Here is a 12,366-nt window from a genome sequence, read left to right as displayed (position 1 = left end):
TATCGGAGGTGGAAAATTTGAAAACTAGACAAAAAAAACAACATATAGTTTACTTCGTGGGTTTTTTCGAAATTCCGCTTTCCTAAAAAGTTATTAGCGATTGGTGCGTTTTAATGAATTTAAGTTAAGTGTCCAAACTCAAAATATGAATTTAGGACCTCAAAACAAGAAATAAAATTCCTATGAAGGCATGCCCGTTAACGCTTTGTTTATGAGATATTCACGTCTGAAAATTTTAGAACGAATGATAAATTGATTGTATAACTGCTAAAATGTTCTTGTGTCCCTAACTGTACATATCAATATTGACATTGGAACCGTATCAATAATACCGTACGGAATAATACCATCTGGAATTTTCACTGTGGACTTTCTAAATAATGACTCTTTCTCAATAACATTTATCTGTTTGACGCTTTTACAGAGTTTGCATCGTTAAGCCTCGCATTTATTCTAACAGTAAATATGCCGATAAGGTGTTTGCGTATGGTTTTTGCAATGCTGCCTGTCGTGAATATTCCGTGCGATTTCCTAATAGAAGATTACTGTACAAGACTATCTTTAGATCCACATTTCTACGTCTTAGAGTAACTGGCACATTTTCTTTAATGCCACGTGCTGATGGAGCTCTTGCCCCTAAATGAAATGAAAGGAGTGCTACAATATTACAATATTTTGATGATAATCCGTCTGCCAGTGTACGAATAGCTGCAGCAGAAATACATATTACGCCAAGTACAGTAAGGAGAACACTCTCTGCAGATGGACGTAACCCATAGCATTATCAACGGGTACGACATTTATTACCTCAAGAATTTTGTCAAAGAAATTTTTCCGATTGGTATTTAATTCAAGTTGATCGTAGGCCACAATTTTCGCGTCATATTCTCTGGACCCATGGAGCTACATTCACAAGAAATGTTAAACCAAAAAAATTATCACCTCTGGATGCTCGAAAATCCTCATGCAATTCGTGAGCACCATTTTCAGCGTGAGTTTCAGTGCAATATTTAGTTAGCAATATTAGACAATATTTTCACGGTCCGCATTTCTTACCACCTAGGATCAATGCGGGCACATTTTTGCTGTTTCTTAATAATGATTTTGATTGAGATGTTCCGCTACAACTAAGAAAGAACTCATGGTTTCAATTAGATGGTTGTCCAGCACATTGCGGCAGAGGTTAAATTAAATGAGTGGCTAAATCAACATTATCTTAATCGATGGATTGGCCGAGCAGGATTGGCGGCTTAGCCTGCTTGCTCTTCAGATCTGACACCAATGGATTTTTTGCTTGGGGTGCCATTAAAGGAAAAGTCTATGAAATGCCGGTCAATGATCTTCATTCTTTAAGAAGAAGAGTAATTGAAACAATATCAGCAATCAAGTGCCGTTCGCTATTGCTGCTGTGGAAGAAAGATACCGATTTCTCATTTTCTTAGTTATTTATTTATTTACTTTTAATTGTCATTATTTTCTATTGATAAAGTGGTCGGAAGACACTATTAATTTTTTTTTATTATTACCTACCTAATAATAATTCATAAAATGGAAATCTTTAAACGTGAATATCTCAAACAAAGCGTTAACGGGCATACCTTCATAGGAATTTTTTTTTTTCTTGTTTTGAGGTATTAAATTCATATTTTCAGTTAGGACACTTAACCCTAAAACACCCTGTATATTTTAATTGAAGGTATTCGTCATAGCGTGCTTTTGATATCTTATATTTATATTTCCGTCTGGTATCGAATTTTCATCATGAGAGATAAAGTATCTGAATAGGGCGTAAAGGAGTTTTGACTCCCACTTAGATGTTTCAAGTGTCATATGACACTTCACTAGTATAATTTAAGAGAAAATTTAATCTTGCATTTTCTTTTTGTGTCTTGATACTGGTGAGTGGAAAACAAACATGATATGACCTATAAAAGTTTTGAAAGTATTGTCTTGCATTTCGGATTTAACCATACGTATCAACTATACATGTAATATTTCTCTTTGGAAGAATTTATACTATTTAATTAACTAAATTTGTTCTAACCCCAAAGTACGTATATATGGGGTTCTTCGGTTTAACAAAATTCAGAAAAAGAGCTTTATTAAAATTGGTAAAAGTGAATGAAAAATGTCCATTTAAAATTGGAATGCAAAAATGTGACATGGGCGCCGGAATCCTCCCTCTTTCTGGCTAATTTTTTAAGTAAACATTGGCGTTTATTAAACATGGATTGCTATTTAGTATATAACTGGGAAAATACTTTCTGCCACATGACGTGCTGTCTGTGAGAAATGGGATGGAAACTACAAATTCATAGTCAAAACATACTGAAGATTGTCGGCATTACAGGCATCTGAATATAATATCAACCGAGAATAACTTCTCTCTTAGCACACTATCACAAGGGGAGAAGCACAGTCCGAGCCGATAAGTTAGGGTATTATACACACAAAAAGCGAACTTTCATTCGACCCTACAATCACAAAACACTATTGAAAATAATCAAAAAAGAAAAGTTCAACGAGAAACGAGCACAAGTTTTCCTTCTCTTACTGCTTCTCTAAATAGAGCAAGTATTGTGATCGAGTCAAATTTTTTAAGTTGGATTTTCTCTAGAAAAATGTATTTGAACATAGTATGGCTATCAGCAGCTAAATCAGTTAAAATTGTGTGAGCTGCAGTAAGAGAAAGTCATGAATGTTTTGTTCGTTTGTTTAAAAGGATTCTTATATGGAGTATATTTTAGCAGTGCAAATGGAACGAGGCGTTGAAGATGACGGTACGCATTCCTGTTTAGTAGCGATAGGTCGCTTACAAGTAACTTCTACTCCTAATACCACTGATATGGCAGGTTCAAATAGCAATGCAGGTGAACAAAAAGCATGATAGTTTAAAACATATCTAAAACATTGCGATTTTAGAAAACAAACACATTGAACATTGAATTTTTCAGAATTCATATCTAGACATTCAATGGAAGGTAAATTCACATTTGTCGACCAACGAGTTATGACAATACTGGGCTATACACCTCCTGAACTTCTTGGCAAATCTTGTTTTGATTTCTTCCACCCTGAAGATCAAACACACATGAAAGAATCATTTGAACAAGGTACGTACTAGTTTTAAATGATGGACACTACTACGGAACAGTTTATTTGTCTTATATTTATAGTATTTATTTATTTTTTAAGATAGGTCAAATAATGATGGTAAACTGTTGTTAACGTGTTAGAGGATATCAAACATCGTCTGCCTTTCAAACTCAGCAGAGTTGGTGACCTTTAGTTAAGCTTCTTCCGTTTTTTTTTGTGCATTGGTTTTTCACCATACAGCAAACTTCGAAGTTCATTCCTTCCCAGCATATTTGTTTTTAACGATGTAACTTTCTATCTGCAAATATAAATTTTAATTAAATCTTCCAACAAGTTTCAGGACATAAGACAATATTAGAAAAGATGATGTCTTCGTAAATACGGCGCACACAAATTTTTGTAAAGCGAGCTGAACAGCTCTTCTCTTCCTTTCTTATACAGTGGACATTCCATGAAGACATGTTTAAAATCTTGTTCCTCTTTACATTTTTCGCACAACAGAGTAACTCGCTTACCGATTCGATATAGGTACTACCCACAGACTGCATGGTTCGCTCTCAATCTGCTAATCGTACGAGTTGTTACCATTCTTTTGTTCATGCCTGTACCTTTAAGCCAAGGTCTTTTAGGCAATTGGTTCTCATACGCTTGTAAAATATACTCTTCTTACTAATTCTGCATTCTGTTTTTATGTTACAGTTGTGAAATTGAAGGGTCAAGTAATGTCAGTCATGTACAGATTCAGGACGAAAACAAGAGACTGGGTTTGGCTTAGAACTTCCGCATTTGCTTTTCTCAACCCTTATACTGATGAAGTGGAATACATTGTTTGCACCAATACTACTGCGAAGTTAGTAAAAGATTGTTTTATGTGGGTCCTTATTAATCTTTTAGTTATTCCAAATAATTTTGAAAGTTTAAAAAAAAAAATTCTAAATCTAGCTTGAAAATATGATGCAGTCACTTTTTTTAAAATCTTTATTTTTAATATATACAATTAAATGTATTTATAATTAACTAGTTGTAATCAAATATTCATATTCTTAGGTCTCTTCAAAGTGGTGGAGAAAATGAGACTCCTGCGGCAGATAGTGTGAGTTACCCAGGCGTTGACTATACAATGCAACGCTACTCGCACATACCTCAGCATATGCATGGTATTTAATTTTGCATTAGACTTAATTTTCGAGATATTATCACAAAATGGGGCAGCAAAAAAAAAATCAGTTTATGTAATTAAAATAATTTCAATTGGTGAAAGAAAGCAAAATGACAATAAGTCGGATATTTTTCGTTTTCCGGATAAATGAAGTATTTATTATAGATATTGTAAAGTTTTTGTCCTTTTACTAAAAACTTTAACAACACAACTAGTGCCTGCCACTAGTTAATTTAATAATATGTGGGTTTGATAAATAATAAAACTCGCTAAATTTGTAAGTAATAACCTTATTTATTCACACATTAACATTAACTAACCTTAACATTTACTAGTAACTAACGCTATTCATTACAGTTACCATTTACAACAGTCACATCAGTTTACTGTTACTCACTACGTAACGCCACAAAACTGTTCCACGACTGACCACTGTCCGCACTGCACCGAATTGCACTAGTCTCAACCGCACTAACAAAGCTCTACTCACTAACTGACTAACCGCCTAACTGGCTAACTTTGAAGCACTCCGCAACACTGACTCTCTCAAACTGTCACTTCCAAAGTGTCTCTCCATACTAACTTTCCAAGACTAACTCAAAACTCACTCAAAAACTAACTTCTCCAGCTGTGTCTGCCTCCTTTTAACTGCAACTGCCCCACTCCGTCTGTCTCACGCCCACCTGACGCTCACTGGCTGAGGAAAACACTTACTGCCACCACCCCAACTGGGGCCGCCCTCTTCCAACTCTCTGTCTCACTCCAACTCCGTCTGTCTCACTCCAACCTGCCGCTCACTGGCTGAGAAAAACACACTGCCACCACCTCAGCTGGGGCCGCCCTCCTCCAACTCTCTGTCTCACTCCAACTCCGTCTGCCTCCCTCCCACCTGTCAATCACTAGCTGGGAAAACACATACTGCCACCACCCCACCTAGGGCCTTTCTCTTAGCTGGCTTTTACACAGCGGTGGGCCGTTACAGGCTACGGTCACTAAACTCCTACAACAATCTAGCCTTTTTCTTTTCCAGCTCAGGTAGCGACCGGCCTTTTGTTCACACAGTGGCGGCCTGTTACCGACTTTGGTCGCTCAACCCCTAGAACAATCTAAGCCTTTCTTCTCTGCCCAGGTCAACTTCGTTGCAATATGCATCACGAATATCAATTAGAAATTCGTTTCAGTGTGGTTGTATGTGTTTGGTTGTGCAGAATTTGAGCAGACAGTATGGGATTTTTGGGTGGCAACAGATAGATTAGAAATTCTAAGTACTAAGAAATTGTCCATCATTATCCATTCCCCAGTTTTGGTCAGTCACAATCAAGTTTTGTTTCTGCAAGCCATAACTGGCAGAAAGATGCCATTTTTATCTTTTTTCCCAAATTTTTTCACGATTGTTTATTATAAGATGTCTCACAATTACAATTGATTTGTAGGTGGAGATGCTCGAAGTGGGCAAGTATACAATTACGAAACAACACAGTCTCCAATAGGATACGTTTCTCCCGGCCAGCAGGGCATGTCACGCATTACCAAGCCGACGGCCAGTCCGACACCTGCGCAGTCAGCGTGGAGTTTGTGCCAGGTACTTTGTGGTTCACACCAACAATGAAAAAAAAATAGGAATCACAAACATTGTAATTTTTATTTAGTGAAATTGTCCTGGTAATTTAAAGAAATACTTATTCGGCCGATTAGAAAAAAAAACAGAGCATTTTGCTCTGAGGGTAGCAACTAAAGCACTATAAAATTTGAACTTTATGCTATTTTTCTTATCAGGCTGATTGCTGAGAGAGAGACCCGCTAAATAACTTGAATTTTTAATGTGAAAATACTATATGCGTGGTACTTAATTCAATATTTTTCAGAAATAAGTTCATATAATTCAACCACATATTTTATGCAGAAAAATTCGTTTTTTTCAGCACTGGATGGAAGAAAGGTTTCTGTTTTTTTAAATTTTATTTTTTTATTTCTATTTTTTTTTACAATATAGGAGCCTCACACCTTCACTTCTGTTAGCATTATTTTTTAAAAAATAAAGAAATATATATATATATTTACAGCAGGGCATGTCGCGCATTACCAAGTTTCAAATTTTAGTCGCGGAATTGGAGGTTTTTTGATCTGTTGTAATAAAAGGGAACTTATCTCTAAAGGTTTATGTAAATTTGTAAAAATTAATAATTTTGATTTAGTAGAAATTAAAACTAATAAAAAATACCTTTTGCCAATTTATTTAGGTCCGAGTAATTGGAAAGAAACAGTGAGTTCCCTTACTGATTTTGTAAATGAAAATAACAACTTGCAGATCTTATTAGGCGATTGGAATGCTAGAGTAGGAGAATATTTTGATGAGATTGGAATGCTTTGGTGAGTGGTTATTAAATTTTGAAAATTGCGATGGAAAGAAAAGTACAAGAGACAAAAAAGTTTAATTCTGTGATTAAAGTTATTCTTGACTTTGCTGATGAACACACTTTTTTAATTATAAATGGGAGGATATCTGGAGAATTTACTTACATTGGACCAAGGGGTTGCCCTGTAATTGATTAGGCGTTGGTATCATTAAATAGTGTACACTTAATTAAAGATTTCCATGTGATTAAGGAACTTTGGTCAGATCATATGCCAATAGAGTTAAATTTGAACGTAGATATAGAGGAACAAATAGAGAGTCTTTTGCCATTGATCCCAGGTTAATTTAGAAAAATACTATTTCGAGATGTACAGAAATAATTTTGAAAAGAGATTAGTAAATATAGAGGTAGTTGACAAATGTAGTAAAACAAGCTGTAAAAGCCAGCGCTGGGAATATGCAGTCTTTTGAGGATACTTTTAATCTAATCCAGCCTTGGTATGATAGGAAGTGCTTTAGATGAGACATAGAATTTTTAAATTATTAAATTTATTTAGAATTACAGAGTCAAGGTTAGTAAAAGATAAATACGTATATGATGGAAAAAGTAAAATATAAAAACCTCTGTGAGCATAAACGGAAAAATTATTACAAACAGGCTGCTATTGCTATTAAGGAGGCCAGTAATGAGAATTAATTTTGGTTGCAAATTAATAAATTTAAAAAGAGAAATTATAAGTGTGGGGGGAAATATCCAAATGGGTGATAGGGTGAGATATTTCCATCAATTGTATAATCCGCCTCTACATGCGCTGAATATGCAATACGCCATCCCTTGGGTAATAGATGATTTTTTTTAGTTAAGCCGTTTGATAATTGTGAGCTGAAAATTGTATTAAGCAATTTTAAAGACAGTAAAGCACCCGGGTTAGATGGTATTCCCTATGAATGTTACAAGTATGCACCGGATTCGTTTTTGCAAATATTATTAAATTTTTATAACAATTTCTTTGAGATTAGCTCAATTCCAGAGAGCGTAAATGAAGCAATTGTCTCCCTTTATTTAAGAAAGGTGAGGTCAGTCTAGTAAACAATTACGGAGGGATTGTTCTACAAGACAAAATTAAAAAAGTATATACTAATCTGCTAGCGGAACGATTAAAATCTTGGGTGAATAGTAAGGGTCTACTTTGCGAAGAAAAGCAGGTTTTAAGGAGGGCTATCGACAGTGGATAATAGTTTCATTCTTACGAACTTGATCAAATTGAAATAACATGCAGGAGTAAAGAAAATTTACTGCTTCTTTATACATTTTAAAGCTGCCTTTGATTCGATTAATAGGAACGCAATTTCATTTTAGCTCTCACAATTGGGTCTCTCCACTAAGTTTATTAGAGTAATATCTAGCCTGTATGCTAATACAAAATTGTCGGTTTGGGGAAAGCTGGGCCGTTCTACCCCTTTGAAACCCTATCTGGTGTTAGGCAAGATTGTAACCTCTTACCACTTTTATTTTGTTTGTGAATGATCTGAGAGATTATCTTAGTGGAGGAATTGGATTCAGGGTTATAAAGTATAATTATTACTTTATCTGACGATATAGTCGTTTTAAAGGACAGTCCGACAGCCCTTCTTTATACGATAAAAGATTTTGAGGATTACATCAAAATGTAGAATTTGCCAGTAAATCTTGCTAAGTCCAATATTATAGATTTTAGGAAGGGTGAGGGGTGGCTGAGTAATAGTGTTGGAAATTTAATGGCCAGCCAATTAAAGTGGTTCGCTCTTATAAATATTTAGGAATAATGTCAACTCTCATTGTCTTACACTTTATTGAATGCTCTCGACATGCTTTGTTGAAGATTAACTTTGTTTGGTTTGATTTATTTCTAAATGATCTTATTCTCCTTTCTTCTAAATATGGCGTGTTTAATTCGGTGATACTGTCTGTGCTAACTTATGGTTGCCATTGTGGAATTATCGTTTCGTGGATAAAATAGAAACAGTTCAAAGGACCTTTATTAAAAAACTCTTCAGACTTCCTAAGAATATCCCGGATATATTTAGAGGCTAAATGTGTGCCTATTCATGTCTTCACATTTGGTCTTCATTTCAAATACATAATAAAAACACATTTAAATTACCTCTTTAATAGCCAAAGAAATAGTTAAAAAGAAAATACTGTGGTACAGGGAATGGAGAAATTAGGCTAATAAATTGGGATATGTTTATAGCGAAATTTGTTTTTCAGTCGAACAGCTAGAAAAGGAAATAAATGGTATAAGGGGAAGATTAGTGTCCTATTACCAGTCGATTAGCAAACAACGAACTTCCAGTCGTATTTGCTACAACATATATGTATAAAGAGGCTGTCCGTGGAAGTAGATTATTTGAATCTGGGACTGGAGAGGTCACAAATCAGTAGTTTGATTAAAGTAAGGGAAGAAGCCCTCAATTTAAATTTCAAACCAAATATTTTTGGGGAAATTACAATTGCTCGATGTGTGACCTTAGAGAAGCCACTTCTTGGGACGTTGTAGAACGCTTAAAATGATAAGATTGAGGTTTTTTGATGCACATTTCTTATCGGAAGATAAAATGTTAGGGTATTTGATTGGTGCAAACTGGGCAGTGTTGGCTGGCTTTATAAGGGACGCTCTACTAGAGTCTAGAGATCTGCTAAAGTCTAACCTATCGTTCCTTTTTAGTTACCCAATTCAATTATTAAATGGTTGATGGGTTAATGACGAAAGTGAAATCAAAATATAATTTTAAAGAGGAAAAATTCAGTCACTTCTTATCATTTTAATTTTTTTGTTTTATTATTTACATTTTCTTATTGTACTCTTTTCAGTTGAAATTAAATGATATACTTTTATACTTGCAGACAGACTGCCAAAGCCTATGCCAGCTATTGCTTTTGTAAAAAATTGTTTCTTTGCAAATTATTAATTGTTTAAATAAAAGTTCATCTATCCATAAGACCTGATGTTGATGTATAAATTTAGTCTGATAACTTTAATTTATTAAAATTTGACATTTTTAGCAGCCAGTAAGTGAAGGATATCAATATAGCGAGGTAAGCCCTTCCAGATCTCCTACAGGGCCTACCTATACCCAACTAAGTGGAGGTTCAAGACCTCAACCGCCCTACCACAACCCTCCTAATAATGCAGGTAAATTATAGATTCGACTTTTGCGAATTTACCGTTTTTTATGCCTAACTTTTTTAAGTCTTCTTGGTAATTAAAAGCAGGTTGTAGTTTATGGTCTTGGCAAGGGCAGCCCCAAGCTGACCCTGGACAAAGCTCATCCAATCCTTCCGCTCACACAGCTGCACCGCAGCAGCAACCGGCACAGTCCCATGAATTGTCCGATATGATGATGCAAATGTTGGACCAAGGTGGAGCAACTACATTTGATGATCTAAATATGTTCACTGAATAGTTAATTTTTGGATATTCATTAGGTATCTGGTATTTATTAATTATTATTTTAAATCTAGTAATACATATAAGAAATTATTTTGAAGTAGATTTTTTATTTTTCCAAGGAAGAGCATATTTGGGGTCCCCCAGAAACCAAAAGAGCGGTTTTAGTGAGTATGGTTTTTGTATATATATATTCATGTTCGGAGCATATATATATATATATATACAGGGTGACCAGAGTTATATGCTCCACCCACTTTTTTTTTAACGGCGGGAAATTTCGAAAAAATATAAAACACGTATTTAATCATTTTTAGTCTAGTTTATTTTCAGTGATTGACCCATTTTTTTAAACCCATGTATCTCGAGATACAGCATCCAACTTTTGTTTTTCAAATGGAACGTTATATTTTTTGTTGCATATTTTTATAGTATTTGAACTCCTAAACAAAACAAAAAAATTTTTTTTTGAAATCGGTTAGGTTTTTCAAAAGTTATAGTAATTTAAAATATGAAAAACAAATTTCAGTTTATTGTCAAAATTATTTATTTTTTTTAAAGAATCTGCTCAAACTGGGCCAATCAACGGATAGGCAAACCAAAATCTGGACTCCCACGCTTTGCTTGTAGCAGGACTTATGGTGGCGAAGTCAAGATCTTTGCAGGCTAGAGTTATTCGACGTTTCAGATCATCGACTGAAGCCACGGGATTAAGGATACTTTACACTTTATTTTTTAGGTATCCCCACAATAAATAGTCCTTTTGGGTTAAGTCCGGAGATCGAGGTGGCCATTGGATGGGACAATGAGTCCCTAAGCACTTTTCATGGAAATGTCTGTCCAGGTAACCTCGAACCACTCTCGCATTATGTGCCGGGCAACCATCTTGTTGAAAATACTTATCTATCCGACGTAGTAGATGAACATCTTCATGCAGAACTGGCACAATGTCTCTTAAAAAAAGTTAGATACCTTGCTCCAGTTAAGTTCTCTCTGTAGAAGTATGGGCCGATTAGTTGATTTCCTAAAACTCCACACCACCAAAAACAACCTGAACGTCGAATAACTCTAGCCTGCCTAGATCTTGACTTCGCCACCATAAGTCCTATATAATACTAATAAGATTCAAACTTGTTGCCCAATTTATGAATTAAACAGTAACTTGGGTGTTAATAATTGCAGTAAAAGAAAGCGTACGAGAAGTTTTACATCTGATTTGTTGTCTCTCTCTCTTTTTCTAGGGATATTCCAGCATGATCAGCATAATTGCTTGTGGTTTGGGATCCTTGAAAGCTTCCCCTACATTTTATAGTGAACGGAAGGCAAAATTTTAAGCACATTTTAAGGACGCTGCCTAAAAAAAAAAAAAAAAAAAAAAATTATAACATATAAGTCCACCATTTAATCTTTTAAATTTATAGTTCTTTTTTAATAAAAATCAATTGAAATGCACTGAGGAAAGAAAACTATTGTATTTATTTTTTTAATTATTTTTTATTTATTTTTTTTTTTATTTTTTTTTGTGGTGCAATATTAACAAATTATGTACATACATAATATGTATTTCAAGAAAAGATTCTTACTGTGAACTTCTGTACAGAGTTACATCATTCCATATCTATATTTTAATGAGAGCTTAATTATGTAATCTTACATCTCCGTTGCATATTTAATATTATTATTGTTTTCATAAGAATTGAAAATTGGTGTAGAAGAGATTCAATAAATATTAATGATGAATTTGTCTGTTTAGGAAACACTAACCTTCCAACATTGCATTGCGTTCGTTTATTCAGTACTTTCAAATATATGTATAAAAGAAAGCTTTGGAGTAAGGGATTTTTTTTTTTTATAATATAAAATAATCATTTAAATAATAAAATAAGTATATATATATTTGCACTTATCAGTTTTTATTATATTTGTAACTTCTTTTAAACGGCTCATTTAGGTCTACTTTTTTCCTTGTGTATGTATATTTTATTGTCGAAAATTTAATTTAAGAAAAATGTTTTGAATATTCAACATAAATTTACTGTAAAACATCATTTTTATAGTTTCATCATTTTTAAGCTCGGCCCGTCTTTGGAAAACCAAAAATGCGTTCATATATTGGGCTTTTCCTTGACCAATTTTTCTTTGCTTTAAGTTCCGAAGTTTTACAACAGAAAATAGAATCTATGACTTGGGCTACACGTAGGTAAATTATTTTCCCTATTTACTCAGTCTCTCCCATGCAGCTTCTGTTAGCATGAGATATTCTGTGTATTCCTTAGTTCCGTAATCAGATATGCACTAAATTTTGCAGCTACCACCGCAATTCA

At 34.3% G+C, this 12,366-nt stretch overlaps 1 protein-coding gene across 10 annotated transcripts in view; it reads left to right on the top strand.

Annotated features, from left to right (window-relative positions):
* tgo (Aryl hydrocarbon receptor nuclear translocator homolog tgo) overlaps window positions 1-11,434 on the top strand; it is an 83,502-nt gene extending 72,068 nt beyond the window's left edge. For 3 of the 10 annotated variants that reach the window (XM_074134515.1, XM_074134513.1, XM_074134508.1), the window contains 9 exons: window positions 2,751-2,870; window positions 2,955-3,113; window positions 3,796-3,946; window positions 4,144-4,253; window positions 5,689-5,837; window positions 9,658-9,787; window positions 9,865-10,080; window positions 10,165-10,209; window positions 11,284-11,434. In XM_074134515.1, the coding sequence (XP_073990616.1) occupies window positions 2,751-2,870; window positions 2,955-3,113; window positions 3,796-3,946; window positions 4,144-4,253; window positions 5,689-5,837; window positions 9,658-9,787; window positions 9,865-10,058 (1,013 nt within the window). In that variant the 3' untranslated portion in view covers window positions 10,059-10,080; window positions 10,165-10,209; window positions 11,284-11,434. Of the gene's footprint in view, window positions 1-2,747; window positions 2,871-2,954; window positions 3,114-3,795; window positions 3,947-4,143; window positions 4,254-5,688; window positions 5,838-6,495; window positions 6,626-9,657; window positions 9,790-9,864; window positions 10,081-10,164; window positions 10,210-11,283 lie in introns of those variants that run through there. The other 7 variants (XM_074134514.1, XM_074134512.1, XM_074134506.1 and 4 more) reach the window with 5 other exon arrangements.
* The last annotated feature ends 932 nt before the right edge of the window (window positions 11,435-12,366 follow it).

This window comes from Rhodnius prolixus, unplaced genomic scaffold (genome assembly GCF_049639745.1).
Source record: "Rhodnius prolixus isolate KJV_2025 unplaced genomic scaffold, Rpr scaffold_16, whole genome shotgun sequence".
Classification (NCBI taxonomy): Eukaryota; Metazoa; Arthropoda; class Insecta; order Hemiptera; family Reduviidae; genus Rhodnius; species Rhodnius prolixus.
The sequence above is the reverse complement of the archived record's forward strand: the minus strand, read 5'-3'. Positions and strand labels throughout refer to the sequence as shown.